The sequence below is a fragment of the Haemaphysalis longicornis genome, unplaced genomic scaffold (assembly GCF_048455015.1).
Source record: "Haemaphysalis longicornis isolate Haplotype H1 unplaced genomic scaffold, Haemaphysalis longicornis Haplotype H1 scaffold_2, whole genome shotgun sequence".
NCBI classification, from domain to species: domain Eukaryota; kingdom Metazoa; phylum Arthropoda; class Arachnida; order Ixodida; family Ixodidae; genus Haemaphysalis; species Haemaphysalis longicornis.
This window is the reverse complement of record NW_027526295.1, coordinates 27,369,454-27,388,808: the sequence shown is the minus strand read 5'-3', so window position 1 is coordinate 27,388,808 and position 19,355 is coordinate 27,369,454. Positions and strand designations below refer to the sequence as shown.

Genomic DNA, 19,355 nt, shown 5'->3' with positions numbered 1-19,355 from the left:
CTTCCCAGAGGCGCGAAAAAGGTTCGCCTCTTTCCCCCTGGGGAGGTACGCCGACGCAGCTCGCCGGGGGGCGGAGCGGCGTCTGGTTCCGGGGCCCCAGGTAACCCGGCGGCTCCATGGGGCAGACGTTCTCTAGTCGCAAAACGTTGGACCTAATGTCTGAGCTGGTCCTATTGCTAGAGACACTGTCATTGCTGTAAAACCAGCCTATAATCACTGCTAGCCAAGTATTGGAGCCCCTCTGATGTTGATGGGGCAGCCGGTGCTACTATCCTATCGCTGTTCGCATGCCGTCCTGATGAGCGGGTAATTCTAAACCGAGAGAAATAAACTGACACAGCGTCGGCGTACCCTAATGCATTTGTTTTAACACTACCTATATAGACGTCATCGATGACAATTCGCTGATCAGGTGAAATTCTTAGCTTCGATCGAAGGTGATTTAGAACCGGGAGCCTTGCCATTCTGCCAGCGGGACGAAAAAGCTTCGTAGCTTTTTACAAACCAATCGGCGTGGTGAATGCTTTATTTTTCTAAGAGAGTATTTTTCTAAGAACATGGCTAATCACACAGTTGACGAAATTAATCTTGGTGTCTCCGAAAACGTACACTAGGTGCCCATTTCAATGGTCGCATTATACAAAAATTACTCTGCTATCAGTAACACCTGAAATCTCTTTAAGCGTAACCCCACGTTTATAGGCATATCCGAAACATGGTTTACAGAAGTAGAAGTGCCTATTCTTAAACTTCCTGGTTTTAACATGGACTTGTCAACCATCGCACACGGGGGGCTGCTTTTTACGTTCATGCAGATGTCACATGCAAGAGACGAATTTATATTAAACTAGCAATCGATTCCTGTGTATCCGTATAGATTGCAATTGATAAATCCCAGCTTACATTTCAACATAATTTAGTAGTTGGTGTTATTTATAGGCCTCTGTCAGCGTCATACTCCCAGTTTTCGCGCAGAGCGGGACAAATTTTGTGTGCATTGTCAAATACAACTACAGCTGCCGTAATTATGAGTGATATTAGCACTTATTTAAGGTATAGCCATTCGTCGTCTTGTAATGAATATGTATCGTGCTTCAGGTGTTATGAAAATAGCAACGTTTTGGAGTCCCCAACACGTGTTGCAGCCCACAGTAGCACTATTACTGATGATGTGTTATTTAACACTCCTGTATGTAAAACTACCTCCGTTATTGAAGTGGATATTTAAGATCATTATCCTGTAATGTTTACCACGTCCAAGTGTTTGAAAACAAGCCCTAAGCGTTATAAGCAGTCTTACTTCAACTCATCTGCCTTTGTTAATTATATTTGTTCAGTTGATTTTTCGCGTATTTATGTGTCGCAGTGTTCGAATGAGTCCTATGAAATCTTGTTTCAACATATTTCTGCCGCAGTGATGTCTGCATCAGCGACAGGTACCATAACCAAAAGGCATGAGATTCCTACAGAGCCTTGGATAACTAAATTCATGTTGCGCTGTATAAAAATAAAATATAATACGTATAGGAAACTTAAAAACAACTCTTCAACCGGTCCCTACATGAAAGATACTCTCAAGATGTTTCGGTTATAAACAACGCTGTTTTTGTGGCCAGAAAATGTTACTTTTGTGAACAAGTTCATTCAAACAGGAATGATTCTAAAAAACACTGGATTCTACATTACAAATTCCCAGCAAGAGACAAAAAACAACCTCCACCGGAACGTATAGTTTATAATAATATCATTTTGAATTCTTCTGAATGCATTTGTAATACCTTCAGTAGACATTTTTCTACATTGCAAAATCCGAGAATTGAAAGTACGATGCACTCCATATACCGCTTTCAGCTTACACATTTTACCTTTATACTACAGATGAATTTGAAGCATCTTGAATGATATCAGGGTTACGCATGACCGCTAGGGGGGGTAGTAACATCCGAGTACGCGCAATTAGGCTTGTAAAAGATAATATATCGTATGTTTTTGCGCATATAATCTACAATATTTTTCTCACAGCCGTATTCCCTCACCGACTCAAAATTGGCAAGGTTCTTCTAATATTGAAATCGAAAGAGACAAAAAATGGAGAATCATCAGCCCATATCCATACTACCTTTTTTAAGTAGAGGGAAAAGTTATCGTTATTCGTTTAAATTGGTACCTTGAAAAGTATAAAATTGTCACAAATGTTCATTGAGGATTTAGAAAACGCTATTCGACTAGCACAGCTATTTTGACTTTTGTAGATGCAATGCGGAAATTTATTCCCAATGGCTTTCTACGGGCAGAAATCTTTATAGACTTTGCTAAAGCATTTGATTCTTTGAACCCTGTAATTCTTACAAGCGAAATTAGAGCGTTACGGCATTAATGGCACTCCTTTGAGTCTCATAGAAAATTATTTGAAAGATAGACAACAAATAGTTCAGATTGGTAAATTCCAATCAGACATTAAAATTATAAACCTTGGAGTTCCTCAGGGATCCATCCTCGAACTATATTGTTTTATTGTCTATTAATGACCTGCTTTTTCAGCTTGTTCCCGACAGCCTGGTGCTTTACGCGGATGATACGAATCTATTAATTGCGGACCGCAATAAGAGAGCCTTAATAACAAAAGGTAATGAAGTCAAAAACGTGTAGTTCAGCTAATGCCATTCAACTTACTTAACCCTTAAAAGAGTATAATATTCCACTGAGAGGCTAAATGCGTAACGGAGCTATCTTATGGTATTTATAATACTTCGCTGATAGCACGCACTAACAAAACTTTTTTACGTATTGTGATTGATAATCACTTTGAATTCACTGATCATATGCGTTTAATCATAAAAGAAGTCGCCTATGCATTGCACGTACTTGCGCGATGTCGACATTTCTTTACTTCAGACATACTTGTCAACTTAGAGTATGCATTCGTACACTGCCACATAAATTCATGTATCGTAGTCTGGGACTGCACACAGAAAACAGATCTGTTGCCTATTCTCCGGGTACAAAAACAAGCACTTCGAGTTGTTTTACGTTGTTCAAGTAACGAAATAGTGCATATGTTTGAATTTTTGATGTACTTAATGTCTATAATTTAGTTAGTATAACATCGCTCAACTCACGTTCCAAATTCATCGCAAATTAAATATAAACACAGCTTGCCTGCAACCTTCTCATCGAACCACTGATACCACCCCACAACGTCTTCTGTTGCCTAAAATTGGTACCAACTATGGAAAAAACACACTAGAATTCACAGGAGCAACTTGCTGGAAGAGTTGGAATGCCGAAACACAGAAACTTGCTTCTTTTGTATTGTTTACAAAACGTGTCAAGCAACATCTTACGCCTGGAAATTCCATGTGATAGCGTGATTTTTGTTCTTTGTTTTTATCTTTTTTTGTTGCTGCAATTTCCAGTAACAACTTGTTATAAAACTGTAATATTATTTGGTTAGGACCCTTTGACAACATTGTTGGGTGCCTGTGTACATTGTGTGTGATTAACTTCAAACTCCAAAAATAAACCTTTGGACGCATTTGCACAACCCTTAAAATTATTCGTTCCATGGTGCTACTCGCCACCGTGATCATGATGATGATTATTCGTTTTTGGTGGCGCAAGGCCAACTACTGCCTAAAGCACCTGGAATATTACAGATGTAAGGAACAAGTAGTGTAAAGTAACACCAGAGTCTCTTTGGTAACACTAAACTCTGGCTGTTGAAGTTGAGGGAGTCGTGGAGAACCGCGACCCGCGATCTGCGCTCCGCTAGTTCCTCGGCGCCCCAAAAGATGGCACCACCAGTCCCAGTGCTGCATAGCCGCGGCGGCTGCGCGAACGATGATGATGATGGTTTGATTTTATTGGCGCAAGGCCGACACGGGCAAAGAGCGCCAAACAGAAAGTTATTTGATGAGGAGACAACACGAAATAAAATCAGTTAAAAACTATGAGTACGGCTGGTGTAAAGGGCCAGGGTGAAGAAGAAGAGTGGTTAAAAAATAAATAAGGTGGCTGGTGTATAGGACCAGAGGTAAAGCTATGGGTGGTAGGAGATGAGTTGTAAAAAGTGAACTTCTGATAGGAACCTAAAGGTGCGCTGAACAGAAAACATGGCATCATCTCCTAAGAAGTATGATGGGTGTGGTGGAATATGTCGTGTGTGTAGTTGAGGGAAGTGTTTGCGTCGTGTAGTGTCGAGTGCCTTACATTCTATGAGGATGTGGATCACGGATAGGGCCTCTCCGCACCTGCTGCACAGAGGTCTTGGAGATCCAGTGAGCAGGTGCGAGTGCGTTGCGTGAGTGTGCCCTATCCGTAATCTAGCCAAGGCGACTTCAGTGTATCTATTGCGTGTGTCGGTGGTGTATGGTCCCAAGTGTGGTTTTATTACGTGTAACTTGTTGTCGGTTTGTTCGCTCCAGTGTGTTTGCCATGTTTTGCGAAGTTGTTGTCTGATGTGTGGTTTCACGTCTGTGTAGGGTAATGTGGTTATGTCTACTGTATTCGAGAGTGTAGCAGCAGCGGCCATTCGATCCGCTGCTTCGTTCCCGAATATACCACAGTGGCCAGGGACCCAGCAAAGGACTAGTTCAAATTTGTGGACATACACAGACATAATACCCTTGACTATTAGATTTACAACGTGATTTTTTGAAGACTTTGTTGACGACAACGCCCGCACGACACTGAGGGAGTCTGTGTATGTAAAGGATTGTGGGATGTGACTTTGAAGGATATGATTAACAACAAGAAGTACACCATAAGTCTCTGCCGTAAAGATACTGGTAGTACTGTTAAGAGTTCTAGTGATATTAAGGCCGGTCCCATGCGCCGCGCAGGACACCGAGGTGGCAGTTTTAGAGGCGTCCGTATGAAATTCTGAAAATTGATACTTCTGCTGCAAATACAAGAAGTGCTGCAGAATTGCACATGTGGGAGCTCGGTTTTTATCTACATGTGTGAAGGATGTGTCGCATGATACAGGGCGGAGATGCCATGGTGTTATAAAATCTGTTTGAGAACTTTGTATGGTGTCTAAAAAGGAGACAGAAAGCTCTGACGCTTCCTCTCTAACTCTGTAAGAGAATGGCGCAGAGAACGATGGTCGGTTTAGGAGTAGTGCAGTCATAGACGTATCATAAAAAGCCGATAAAAAAAATGGTGTGGCATAGATGAAATTTTAAATGTAAAAAGGAGATCTGTGTATGCTCGCTGACGTTGTAGGTTCCACTTGTTACACTCCACATAGAGGCTTTCGACCGGGCTAGTCCGGAAGGCGCCACATGCCAACCGGAGCCCCAGATGAAGCACTGGGTCCAGCATTTTGAGGGATGTCTTACTTGCTGACCCATCAACAACGCTTCCATAGTCTAATCGTGAACCTATCAGGCTGGTAAAAACACGTAAAAGAAGTTGTTTGTCAGCCCCATATGAAGAGTGGGAGAGAACCTCGAGTATATTCATGGCCTTGAAGCATTTATGTGTAAGTTGTTTTATGTGTGGAATGAACGAGAGCTTTTCGTCAAGGACCACACCTAAAAAGTTGTGTTCATTTCTGACTGGAATTGAGACACAATTGAGTTTGACGTCTGGATCCGGCCAAGTGCCGCGCCTTTTCGAAAACAAAACACAAGTACACTTCACTAGATTAAATTTAAAACCGTTGCTATCTGCCCAGCCAGCTAGCTTGTTAACACCAAGCTGGACTTGGCGCTCGCAGATAGACAGGTTACAAGACTTAAAAGATAATTGCACGTCATCTACATAGATTGAGCAGGAAATGGTTGGTGGCAGAGCCTTCCGAAGAGAGTTCATTTTTACAATAAACAACGTGCAACTCAAAACTCCACCTTGCGGAACACCGTTTTCCTGCACATGAACTCTAGAGAGTGCAGTTCCAACTCGCACGCGAAACGTTCTTTCAGAGAGGTAACTGGCAAGCGTGTTCCACATGTTACCCGACATACCAAAGGACTTCAAATCGCTGAGGATGCCGTACCGCCAAACAGTGTCGTACGCCTTTTCAAGAACAAAGAATACTGTCATACAGTACTGCTTATGGAGGTATGCATCTTTAATATATGACTCTAACGCAACGAGTTGATCGTTCGTAGATCGCCCTGCCCTAAAGCCTGCCTGGCAGCTCTCGAGAAGACCGTTGTACTCTAAGAAGTACACGAGTCTCCTGTTTATCATCTTCTCGAAGAGCTTACACAGGCAGCTTGTCAGGGCAATGGGGCGATAACTGGCGGGAGAGGAAGGGTCTTTCCCTTCCTTTAGGAAAGCCACTACTATGGCCTCCCTCCAAGAGCGTGGGAAGTGCCCCGAAAGAAATATTTTATTGTAGAGGTGAAGAAGTGTTTCAAGTGTGTCTGCATGTAGGTGTTGTATCATTGTGTATGAAATCCTGTCTGCACCTGGAGCTGAAGGTTTACAAGTACCGAGTGCGACCTTCAGCTCATGAAGTGAAAAGGGGGTGTTATAGGATGAGTTCGACTTATTAGTGTCTCGCAAGGACTTCTTCTCACATGATGCTTTGCGTTTAATGAAAGTGTTGTTGTAGTGTGCTGAGCTGGACACGTGTTCGAAGTGTTGTGCAAGCGTGTTGGCCTGATCTGCGACTGTGTCCCCTGTTGTGCTAACCAGGGGCAGGCTGTGTGTCTGTTGTCCTTTTAGTTTTCGTATTCGTGTCCAGACTTTGTGTTTGTCAGTGTATGAGTTGATGGAAGTGAGGAAGGTGCGCCAACTCTCCCTTTTCGCCTCACGACGCACTCGCTTCCCAAAAGCCTTTGCCCGTTTAAAAGAAATGAGGTTATGTGACGTGGGGTACCGGCGAAGGACACCCCACGCCTTGTTCTGGGCCTGTCGCGCCCGCCTGCAGTCCTCGTTCCACCAGGGCCTCCTTGGGGTGCGGGACCCACTGGAGGCCTGGGGAATGGACTTTTCGGCAGCGTCGACGATGTGCGCCGTGACGAGTTGGGCGGCTTCCTCAACGTGTAGGTGTTTTATGGATGTGTGGTGTAGTTGAGATGTTTGTGTGAATGTGCTCCAGTTTGCTTTTGATTCATTAAACCTTTTATGGGAAGATGGACTGCTTGGGCCTGTACCTATATACGTTAATGAAGTGGGGAAATGCTCACTACCATATGGGTCCGTGCCCACACCCCACTCAAGACATGGAAAGAGAACTGCGGAACCAATAGCCAAGTCAAGATGCGAGTATGTATTGTGTCCTAAGTTATGGTATGTAGGCTGTTTTTTGTTGAAAAGGCATGCTCCGGAGGATGAAAGAAACTTCTCTATCAGGCGACCTCGGGCATCCGTTCTGGAGGAGCCCCAAAGAGAGTTGTGTGCATTAAGGTCGCCTGTTAGTATGTATGGTTCGGCAAGCTGGTCGACCAGCGCCTCGAAATCAGAGCTCGAAAGTGCATGATCAGGAGGAATGTAGATGGATCAAACCGTTATCAACCTGTTAAATATTATCGTACGGATCGCTACAGCCTCGAGGACAGTGTTTAAAGAGAGAGGGTGGCATGCTAATGATTTCAAGGCGATAATGGCCACACCTCCTGAGGAGTGGGTGCAGCCAACCCTGTCCTTTCTGAATACCATGTACCTATTTAAGAAATTTGTTTGTTTAGAATTGAGGTGGGTTTCCTGCAGACACATGATACTTGGCTGACTGGCATGCAGAATCTCATACACATCGTCAAGATTTTTAAGGAGGCCTCTGCAGTTCCATTGAATGATGTTTTCTGTTCCCATTATTTAAATTTAAGAATGACTGCAGTGTGTGTGTTCGTGTGTGTTCATGTGTCGTCTTTCGGGGCTGTTACTCTGGGATTGGGCTTTTTGGGCCTGTCTGTAGGCTTGGAAGTCGGTGGCCGCTCCTTGCGCTGCGTTGCAGGCAGGAACGGCCCGACATCCATCTCGTCGTCGGATGTCCGAGGGGTGCCCGACGGACCGGGCCCCCCGGACATGGCCCCCCCTCGGGAGCCCTTCGTTTGAGCCGCCACCGCTGAGGGCGTCCGGGGCGCCAGAGGTGGCACGGGCGGTGCGGTGGCGGTGGAAACCGGTGCGGGGCCCGTGGTGTCCATCACCTCGGTACCCTCCAACGCAGTGGAGAACGGGGAGACAGAGGCGGGAGCGGCACCGGTCCCGACGGAAGAGGTTGGCACCACAACCGCTGCTGCCTCAGCAAGCGGCGTGGTGGCGGGTTGGGCTGCCTGAGGAAACCCAGGGGGGGCGGAGGAGGGACCAGGTCCGACTCGCTGAACTGGGTCCCTGTGGAAACCAGACGCCGCTCCGCCCCCCGGCGAGCTGCGTCGGCGTACCTCCCCAGGGGGAAAGAGGCGAACCTCTTTCGCGCCTCAGGGAAGGTGATGTTCTCAGTTACCTTGATGTTGATTATCTTTTTTTCAGTTTGAAATTTTTCGCACTTGCGGGAGTAGGCTGCATGCGCCCCCCCCCCCCCCCCCCCCCCGCAGTTTACACAAGAGAGGGTGTCAGATGAACAGTTGTCGCGGGGATGGTCATGCGACGCGCATTTTGCACACGTCGTTCGGCCACGGCAAGAGTTTGTACCGTGCCCGAACCGCTGGCACTTAAAACAGCGCCGCGGGTTCGGGATGTAGGGACGGATGGAGCAACGAATAAAACCTGCATTTATGTATTGTGGAAGAACTGCGCGGTCGAAAGTCAAGATAATGTGTTTGGTGGGAATCTCCTTGTCGTCTCTGCGGATAGTGATGCGTCTCACGGCAGTGACGCCCTGATCCTTCAAGCCGGCAAGGAGATCCGCATCCGTTTCGTTCAAGAGATCCGTCTCGGATATCACACCTTGCGAGCTGTTGAGGCTCCGATGGGGTGTGACCCTGATGTCTAGATCAGCCAGTCTAGTCTGAGCTAGAAGCTTCGTGGACTGCTGCTTGTCATTTACCTCGATTAGTAGTTCACCAGACCTTTGTTTTTTGCACTTATATGATTTTCCTATTATGGCTTCAAGATATTTTGCGATCAAGAAGACTGACTGAGATGCAAGAGGGTGGGTTGGATTGAGGGACTCCATGACAAGAAATCGAGAGTAATGATCTGGTTCAGGAAATGTCAAAGATGGCAATGAAGGAAAAGATACTTCGGTGCGGCCCCTTTTCAGGGACCGATCACGTTTGGGGGGGGTTTTGAAAATGCCATATAGCATAGTATAAAAGCAGGGAGACGGGGGTACTTTCTTCTTTGACCTTACCCTGGTAGCCAAAGAGGTCCCGGAGCTCCCTGCCTGGTGAACAGACAGGGAGCCCATCCGCCGGAGCTTGACCTGGGCTCCGACGGCCACCGTTCGTGGTTTCTAACCCTCCACCTATAAACACATCGCCACGGTTGGATCCAGCTTAAGTTTGGGGGCTCGGGGTCCGCGGTATCGCCAGTACCGTCACCAAGATTGCTCAAGGTGACCCGTGCGGGGGGCTGCGCGAACGTGTGGGCGCGGACGTGTGGGCGCGGAGTCAGTTGGGTGAGCCGGGCTGGAAGACTTCGGCCGAACAGCGGGGCTGCGGCGGACCATGTATGTCAGGTGGGAACTGTTGTTGTCGCGCCCCATGAGTGCCTGCCTCCCGTTCGCTATCACGAATAGGATGGCGCGAAGCGTGATCGCCGTTGAGCTTTGTGGTTCCCAAATAAACGGTTGTGCTTCGGCACTACTGTCTACTGTGTTCTAGTATCAGCGAACTTCGCTGGGCCACCGTTTTTTTTTTTTTTTTTGGGGGGGGGGGGGCACGTGGTCGACACGCCGGGAGATAGCCTGTCATACCCAAGAAATTGCACTAAACATAACCTAAAAAGTGGTATCTAGAAAAGAGACAGCTAAATCAGACATTTCCTCTCATTCTGATATACTGTGTGGAAACGGACCAGAAATAGAGTGGAATTTCCGATTGCCCATACTTCCTAGCAAACTAGCTGAAGAAACTTGGATGCTCCTGAGCTTTATTCTAGCAGACAAACATTGAACTGTATTTTCCTCCTGCGTCGTGGCTATATCGTCTGTGTAACACACCAACCCACACCGCACGACCACTGAGGAGAGCTAGCTGACGTGTCGCAATGGGCTGTCCACGTTAAAACCTACCGCCAGCAAAACGGACCCGTCGTCAGCAATGGCATGAAACCGGTACCTGCGTGTGCACGACCCCTTCACCCTTCCCAACCCGTGCACGCATAAACCAGCAACCGGTTATGTGCGTGTGAGTGCAAGTACGTCGAAAATGTCGCTCTGAAAGCCCTTCAAGCTGAACAATATTGGCTTACTTCGGCGTTCCAAACGGCCAAGTTCCTGTTCATACGGGAGAACTTGAGAATGTAACAGCGGCGGCTTTTCGTTGTTCTCGCGCTTCTGTTCGGGCCGACGCTTCGAGTCCCCCTTTTCATCCTCCAAGCGAACGACAAGCGTCCGCCCCATAGCGAGTTAAAACCCGGAGGGCATCGAGCTTTATTGTAGTGGACAAACATGTGGCTTTCCGTTCCCCTCCCCCGTCGTAGGCTCCTTACTGCCTGTGTAACACACCAACCTAGACTGGAAGCGCTCGATTGCGAAGGACAGCTGAAATGGCACGAGGCGAGACTTCCACGTTTACATTGCCGCCAGAACAACGGCCACACCACCGGTATCGGCATGAAGCCTAGCTGTGCGTAGCGCCCCTCCTTCCACCCCATTCCGTGCCCGCATAATCCGGCAACCTGTGATGGGCGCCTAATTAGGCGCGAAATGCACTGGCGAAAATGTCGCTGGGAAAGCTTTTCAGGCTAAAGAGCAATTATGGGCCCACGCCAGCGTCCCAACCGGGCAAGTTGCTCTGCAACCTGAGGGAATTCGCAGAGGGAGGTTTGAGGCGCCAACGGTGGCGGCTTTCGGTCGTTATTGCGCTCAGTCACTCTTCCGTTGATTCTCCGCAATCGTCTGATAACGGCACTACCACCGTTATCAGCCGATTGCGCAATTTGTGAAAGAGGGGTCGGCGGTGGCGAGGTGGAGTAAAGCGGCTTCACCGGAATGTAAACCTGAAGGGTTAGACATACACTGCTTCCAATAAAAAAATCCTAGACGCAAATATATCACAAATAACGGGTTTAAAGGGTTAAAGGGTTGGGGTTGCGTATAGAAGGTACACACGCCTTCGCCAGTGATCTAGGGACCATTTATCGCGCTCGACGTGCAGGCTCTGCATAGGGATAGTGCGAAAAGCGCCCGACCCAAGGCGAAGCCGTCAGTGCGCCATTTTCAGTGCCCACAGTCCAATCGAGACCCCACCAAGCTCGTAAAAACACGTAAGTATATAGTTGTTTGTCCGACCGTAAAACTAATGCGAGGGTATTTTAACAGTGGTAATTGGTTTTAGACATTTATGTCTAAGCTATTTAATTCGAGGAATAAAGGTAAATCTTTCATCCAGTACTACATTCTAAGTACACGTGTTTTTAAAAGAGTGGCGTCACCGTTGTTAGGGCCCGCCGCCTTGACATTGCGGATCTTTGAACATGCAACGCAGGTACCTTTACGTGATTACAATTAAAACCTTTTGGATCTGCCTGGCGGCCAAATTTTTAACCCAAAGCTAGATTTCGCTTTCCACGAAGGACAGATACAGGTTTCGAAAGATATTTGCACATCGTCTACAAACATAGAATACGATATTGCTGGTGCCAGTGCCTACCCCGTGAGTTCGTTTTATAGGCATCAATAGGCACGTAGCTCGTGCCTATTGTGCTCGGAGAGGAGTCATTGCGTAATGCCAACCACATACGGGACTTCAGTGTTCAACAACTCGCCTAAAGGAGTAAGCGATCACGCCTTACCGAAATGCGGGAAGCTGAAGATTCTCTGGGTTCACGCGACGATGAGAGCGATTTCGAAGAGAGGCTGGCTATGTCGATTCTGCATTTGTCCTGTTTTCTAGGGCTCACCAATGTTGTTTGTGTACCCACTTCCGAACTCCGAGCTTCACCACGATGCCTAGCGATGCCTATGTTCGCCTTATTCCGGACAATATCATGTTTGGCACTATATGTAAAAGGCGTGTCTCAGCCACCCACAGTAAATTATTCATGCGTGCACCAACTTCTTAACCCCTTTTCGCGCTTTTTTTCCAGTTTTAGAAGAAATGTACTCTTCGTAACGCTTAGATTGCGCTACGCGTCCTCACAAGCGCTCAGAGGGCGAATCCGCCGAACGCGCCAATCCGATCCCTCTCTCTAATGCCACTTGCGGCAGGCCGTAATTACCGCACTGTTTCCCGTTTCGATTTGGAAAGGCGCCATTTCTGGACTTCGTTTTCAATGCTGTGGCGCATATTTGGATCTAAACGTTTTGCACATCACACGTCATAAATTACTCCTACCGCGAAACACTGCATTTAAAGGCGCCGAGACTTCGTTGCAGGTGGACTATCCATTATAGACAACTTGTTTTCTAAATCAACTCTTTTTTTATCAACAAAATAAGACGAGTACACGTACTTGAAATCAATACCCAATCCGAATTTTGTCAGACTGTATGTAGGATTCGTCGTGTAGCCCACAAAATGCAACACATCCGGGCTCCACGCGGCAAGAAAGGCGTTGGTGTTGTTTCTGCCCATCGAATCCAGGAAAATGAAATTGCACATCCCGTCAGGTGGAAGAATCGATTGAGACGTGTAGTGGAATATGTTGAACGTGCACACCAGCGGCTGGAGGGCTCTGATTTCCTCTGGAAACAAAAAGGAGAAAACACGCCGGTAAATTGTTACTGGCAACGTATTCCCTCGCTGCTTCGAATATTTTACGGCGGAGCTCTGTTAAGCTGGATTTCTGTGCATTTTTTGATGTCCTCACATCGACTCCCCAGCCTTCTCGTGTCAATGAAGCGCGAAGCACTCCTCAGACCTCGCTTGGCTTCGCCAGTATGCGAAGAACAACGAGCGTAATGCTTTGCTCGGCTCGTCGGCTCAAGTATTAAAGTACAATAGAGGGCAAAAAGAGGGGCACCAAGACAAAGACAAAAAAAAAGAATGTGCGTCGCCATGCCGCCTTCCTTGCGCGCTTTATTATAGCTCGCATTACATCCGCTGCATCATTCTTCGCATATAGCTAAAACGGAAGATTGATCGAGTTGGTACATATTCATAATAACAGCGCTAACAACACGAGACAAAGAGAAGAGGGCATAAACAGAGCGCTGATTAACAACTGAGTTTTATTGCTTATGCCAGTAGTTTTTATACACACACGGGCAAAAAACAACAAACGGAAAAAGAAGGACACACTAAATTAACACGTGAACGATTGAGAGGGGGTGAGCGTCGCCTCATACTGACTTGGCATTTCTTTACACGTTAATCTACATACGGGGCAAGATGTACAATCAACACAACACACAATCCCTTTTTAAAATCGCAGAAGCCGTTTGGAAACTAAACAAAGATTAACAGGGTGTGACTTACTGCGCCAAAAATCTACCCTCTTTGTCTGTGAGGGCAAGAGAAGGGGTGCTAACGCATTGGTCACCTAACTTTCGAATTTGCGTGACCTCTAAGATTTCTCGCACGATTTGGTTGCCATGCTCCCCTATCACAACGCTCTCGTCCAAAAGTGGCTAGCATTTGCTATCGCAATCACGACAATGCTGGGCGAGATGACCACTGAACGTTTTTGAAACGTAATGGCGCTCCCTCAGTCTGTAATTTAAGCATCGGCCACTTTGGCCGACGTAATGCTTGCCGAACGAAAGAGGCACAGAATAAACAACTTTTTCGGCGCAGACAGCAGACTTTTTGTGATGCTTCGTTGTACACTTGTTACGCGCAGTTAGACCAGAGTTTACTTTCGAGATTACGGGACGGAAGCGAAGCGTCTAAGGCATTCAACGAAGAATTGTTGCTTTCGTATTCGGGACCCTTCAGAATTTCCTACACTATCCTCCCCCTTCGTTCCTCCCTTACCCGCGTCGGTGTGAACTGCGTAAGAAATCATTGCGAAGGCACGAAGGCCGCGCATTCAGACTGTTAAACTAATCAGGGACGGATTTTGGCTTCCCGTTCCTTGAGAAACGAGCAGCCAGAGATGCGGTCACAGAAGCAGTCGCCAAGGAGACGCTCAGGGATAAGGGAGACGGGGTGTTCGAAATTTCGTTCGATCGTAGCCAAGTCGCTGCCCTCCAAAGATTTCAAATGCATCAAATCGTTAATCGCGCCAATTGAGACCTTTCGTAATAACCTATTGCGTTGGGAACTGTCGATATCAATTTATCGACAATACACGTTTAATACATTAATCAATCCTGTGCACAAGGGCCAATCATTGGTCTACAGCTGAATTTGCCACGTGGAAAGAGGAACTATATTACTGAAAACCGTAATTTCCTGCGTCATATCCGGCTGGAGCGCGTAACACCAGCCGAAAGTGGAAGTTTTCAGCTGGTGAGAAATCAGATACGCTCGATTTACAGACTAGCTCGAGATGTTTCAATCCATCTTAAAATCGTTGCTTCCAGCATGTAACATTTCCATCCTAGCTGATATTCTTGCGTTCCAGCCGCAAGTGCACTTTCACAGGAGAGGACGAAATTCTACGTGGGGCCGGAAGTTTTCGGCAGGGTAGATTTTCCACGTAGTCTCTGTGATTGACTCTGCGCGCAGTTATCTTTGACGTTCTTGTGGGAGCAGCCAATCACGTTCCACCGGGTAAGAATTCAACACCGGCGGAAGAGTTCCGACGCTCCCGCAGAATACGGGCCGGAGTCTCTAATCCAAGGTGGGCATATTTCACAGCTCGAAACAGACACCGACTAGAAAAAACTAATTACAACCGAACTAGGCAGCTTAAATTCCCTAATCTCAGCGTTAATGTGAACTAAGCACAACATTCGCAACAATTGTTTATTTCTGTTCATGTAATTGCGCCCACTAGATGGCGACATCGACACCATGTTTTCTTTTTTAAAACCAGGCTTGCTACTTCTACCAGCCAGCGGTTCTTTCGTGGCGTGCGGGACAACAAACTCCCAACGAGGCGGAGGCGGCGGCACGAGGTGAGGGGGGTTCACTCATGGAGCACACTGTAGATGGCGCGGCGAATTTACCCAGCATTCCTCGCGCGGAAGTGCCTGCTCGCCGTCGGCGGCGTCCGCGGAACTGCTTTGTCGTCTGCTTTAGCGACGGCAATTGTTTTGGGCCTGTTTTGGTGCAGCTTCGCGTCCATTGCGCGCTGCCTTCGCACGGGTTAATTTGTTCGACAGCCCCTCCAGGGTAACCCGCACCCGACGCAATTAAGTGGTCCTGCGGCAAATATACGTCATGGATTGGTTGGCAGGGCGGGAAAAAATGTAAAAACCACATAGAAACATCTGGCCGCCACAGAAATTCTACCATTTGCGCACTGCTTGCAACGAATGGGACTCCGTTTTTTAAATTGGTGAATACCAATTCGATTGTGTTTTACGGGGTATTACAAAAGGCGAAAGGAGCAACTGTTTCTGATATGCAGAGATTATAAAAGTTCCCTCAACTTTCTCGTAATTCTCAAACTTACTAAGCTAACTAGTTTAAATCAGTAGAAATGAAAATCACTAAGCTCACATGCCGAATTGTTTCGGTGTCTGCGCTAGTGCCGTGATGTAGCCCCAAGTTAGCACACCAGAATAGCTAAGTTCCGCTGGCTCACCCTTCGAAAGACGCTCCTCTCCGATTTCTTTCTCCCGATTCACTACCGGGCTTCAGCGGTGGCGTCCACCGCTCTAGCCCGGCCGTGGCCGACGCTGCTGCTGCGTTTGGGACGCCCCCCTCCCCCCCTCTCCCGCCCCCTCCCCCCTGAATTCCAGGTAACGGCTGGCAGAATTTCTCGTTTAACTCTTTGCAGAGCCACGCGTGTGAATTCAAGTGACGTAGCATGGGCAACTGTGGTGTGTTGTTTAAAGCTTTGCTTTCCAACCAGCTTCACAGCGTGGATTGGAGCCAATTTTTTTCGCTGTTCGGAAGATACCTACAATTATTTCTGGAGAAAATTATTGTATTAGGTGCGTCTGTTTTAATAAAAAGTCAGATTGAAGCAAGTTCACACGTAAGCGAAGAGTTCGCGGCAACACTATTTTTTGCCACTTTTAATTGAGATTTATTTTCAGATATCGCCCGACTTATTTTTCAAATATCACTGCTTCTATTCCGGTGGTCGGTCCACCAGAGTACGGAAACCGCAAACCGTGAAATCCGCACCCCCGATGGAGGGAATTTGGGACATGCACAGTGGCGTCAGCGTACAGCAATACGGTATGGGAACACGGTCAAACACTACGCTAAAACTCTAATATCCGGATGTATAGCTGGGTGTAACACGTTATGATTAGAGCAAGTTATCATGTGTTGGAGAAGTGTGTGAAAGTACCCGCGCTTCTGCCAAACGGAAGACTGGTAATATAGTGTACTAGTGTACCGCAACTAGTACACTATACTGGCAACAAGCTCTGCCTATTTCTTTGCTTTCTGCTCAGCAACAAATTGAAGCCATAACGTGGGTGCAACATTTTACAACCGCAGCTGCAGTGATGCAGCAGGGAAGAACGACGCAGGGAAGCAGTCTATGTAAATGAAATGCACCGCAAAGCCCGAAGCAAAGAATTCTGGTCCTGTGTTCCCTTTCTTCGTCTGGTGTTTTTTCAGTGTTGTGCTTTCTGAAGGTTTCTAAATGCAAAGGATTCCTTTGGAACTCATGGACTTAATCAGTAAAATTGAGTGATATATTGGCTACGAAACAGACAGTACAGTAGTGAGTTTATGTAGCTATAAAATTTTATCTTGGGGAGAAAGTTGGAACGTGAAAATTTGCGAAAATCGAAAAACACGGCGAACCTGGGCGCCAGTGTAAAATATGTGGCAGCGTTCTTCAGCCAGGAGTGGACATCAGCGGGCTGAATATGAGGATGATGGTTATGCATGTAAACAACTTTATTACATCTTCACGGTTAACATTATTAATGTTACAAAGTCCGCGTAGGATGACGAAGGCGGCAATGAAGGTTATCATTGCTGTAAAATTAGCCTCGCCATGACAGGGATGCCTCCGGAAGTGTACGACGATAGTATGCTTGAAATAAAAATCGATTTGGATATATCTCTACCTAAGGACTGCGTTCTAAAGATATAAACCATTTTATATCGTTTTGACGGGAAAGAGCGCGATTTACGCATTGTAAGAGCCAACGACAAGAGGAGCGGCTCGCGTGGAAGCGAGTGGTAAGATTTATAAATGAATTTGGCCGACCATTATGACACTCCCCAACGCGACGTTTAGGCACAGCGCGAATTGCATGGTCTTCTCGGTGGCGCCGCGTAGCTACTTCGTCAGCGGTGCGCACCTCGGCGTCGGCGGCGCCGAGGCTCTGCTTGGACAGCACTTCCTTCGTCTCGGGAAGTGATCGCTCCATCAGCGAAAGACGGCGCACGCTACTACAGCGTTATCTCGTATCGCGTGTTCGCCACGAAGCAAGTCCTCCGCGGCCTCGGCATACCACCCTCCCCCTTACACGCTCGCCATACGTTCTGGTTCCTCTTTCCTCCTCGCTCTATCTTCGGTGTCCTCTTCGCTCTCTTAGTCACAAGGATGCCTACGACGACGCGAAAACACAGGAGGTGGCGCTTAAGAGCCCCGTTCTAAAAAATTGGCAGTGGCTTAGCTGGGCTATGCCAGGATATGCGTAGCATGAGCTAAGGTTCAGCAATTTAATCCAGTCCAATCCAATCCAGTTCAGTCACTGCTCCTCGCGCATGCGCAGCACGGCTGTCCAGGAGCCACGCGAAACGGCTCTCAAGTGGCTCCGGCGCGGCGTAAGACCTGGCTACAGCGCAACACAGGCGCACAGCTGGGCACGCGCCGGCGCCACTGCGTCTGCCGCGGCTACGACGTCACTCCTCTGGAATGTGCAGACAAGCGAATGTGCAGACTCAATGCTCTGCACACCCGTACTCCAATTCGATTGGATTTTCAATCCAATCCGATGCTCCTCACGCTTGCGCAGCAGGGCCCTTCACGGTCCACGCGAAACTGCTCAACCTCGGCCAGTGTACCTTACGCTACAAAAGAACTTAAATACACTTAGAATACTTTCTAATTTGAAATGCTTCATCACTGTAATGCGCAATAAAGGCGGGAACCTGTCTCCTTATTACCGCTGAATCAGCCACTATTTGGTGGAATACAAAAATTCTATTCATAAAATGCGCAAGTGCTTTCAAACTTGGTATCAGACTCCTAATACAGGCCGTACAAACCTCCCCTCAGCGACTTTTGCCGCTTTAGATGACAGCTGTTGGAATATTTCTTGAGGCCGCCATGTATGTCTTCGACGTCCGGTCGCAAAGCTGCAGGTACAGATTGCGTTGTTTTCGTACCTGAGGTTGTGCCTTCTCTCGCACAGAAGTGTGAACAGCACACATTGTCGACGAACGACGGACAGACGCGCAAAACACAAGCGCTCTTTTCCGACTGATCAGTCTATTGCAAGCTGCGATGATAAGTATAAGATGATAAAGATAAGATTGTCAATCCTGCGAAATCAATATGTCGTTGCCTAACTTATCGCCGAATCTGCTGTGGCCCTGCGCTTGTGGTATATGCACCTGCCCGTCCTTCGTCAAAACTTTGCACTCACGACAGTCACGTATCTAGCCCTCAACTAGCCCAACACAATAACCTTTTGGCTCCTACCTGTAATAGGCGTGGTGGTTGTGGCTTGCGGGCCTGTCTTTTTCGTAGTAGTCTCACCTCCGGCTGCAAGAAAAACATTCGCGATGAAACACCTATCTTATTGAAGTTACAGCTACTGATAAAGCCAGGTACAGATGAAACCAATTGGGGCGCCACCTTCTAACTGGCAGCAGCAATCACAATTAGGGTTTGCTTGATGGCGGCGACTCTGCGTGATCTCTCATGCCCAACCACCTCGTAAAAGTTGACTGAATCATTTAGATGCTGAAACACGTTTTCTTTGCTATATTGCCGCGAACTATATTGCCTGTGGTTTATTTGTGTGTTTTGTTTCCAGCGTCTGGCCACGCCCAACAGTCTTATCTTAGTTAGTAGCGAAGCGCTCGTTTCCGTCGTTCTTGTGTGTGTGGCCCAGGCCATGTAAATGTGATAGGAAGAGTGTATGTACAGGCGGGGGCTTAATATTGCAGACCACGCGAGCGCGTGGCAGAAGCAATCCATGCGCACTCTGGAGGCCCGGCGCCTGTTGTCGAGGCCGGCGCGGCGCGCATGCGCGTCCTGTTTTACTAGCAGGCACGCACATTTTCTTGCTTCCTGCAGCGGTACTGAGATGGCCACAGAAG

At 47.5% G+C, this 19,355-nt stretch overlaps 1 protein-coding gene across 1 annotated transcript in view; it reads right to left on the bottom strand.

Moving 5' to 3' along the window:
- The window catches only part of LOC144167030 (uncharacterized), a 105,417-nt gene that overhangs the window by 63,563 nt on the left and 22,499 nt on the right, over window positions 1–19,355 (bottom strand). Inside the window, exons 3-4 of the mRNA XM_077696426.1 lie at window positions 18,733–18,795; window positions 12,514–12,745 (exon numbers count right to left, since the gene is read on the bottom strand). Coding sequence (XP_077552552.1) covers window positions 12,514–12,662 — 149 coding nt within the window. The 5' untranslated portion in view covers window positions 12,663–12,745; window positions 18,733–18,795. The remainder of the gene's footprint in view (window positions 1–12,513; window positions 12,746–18,732; window positions 18,796–19,355) is intronic.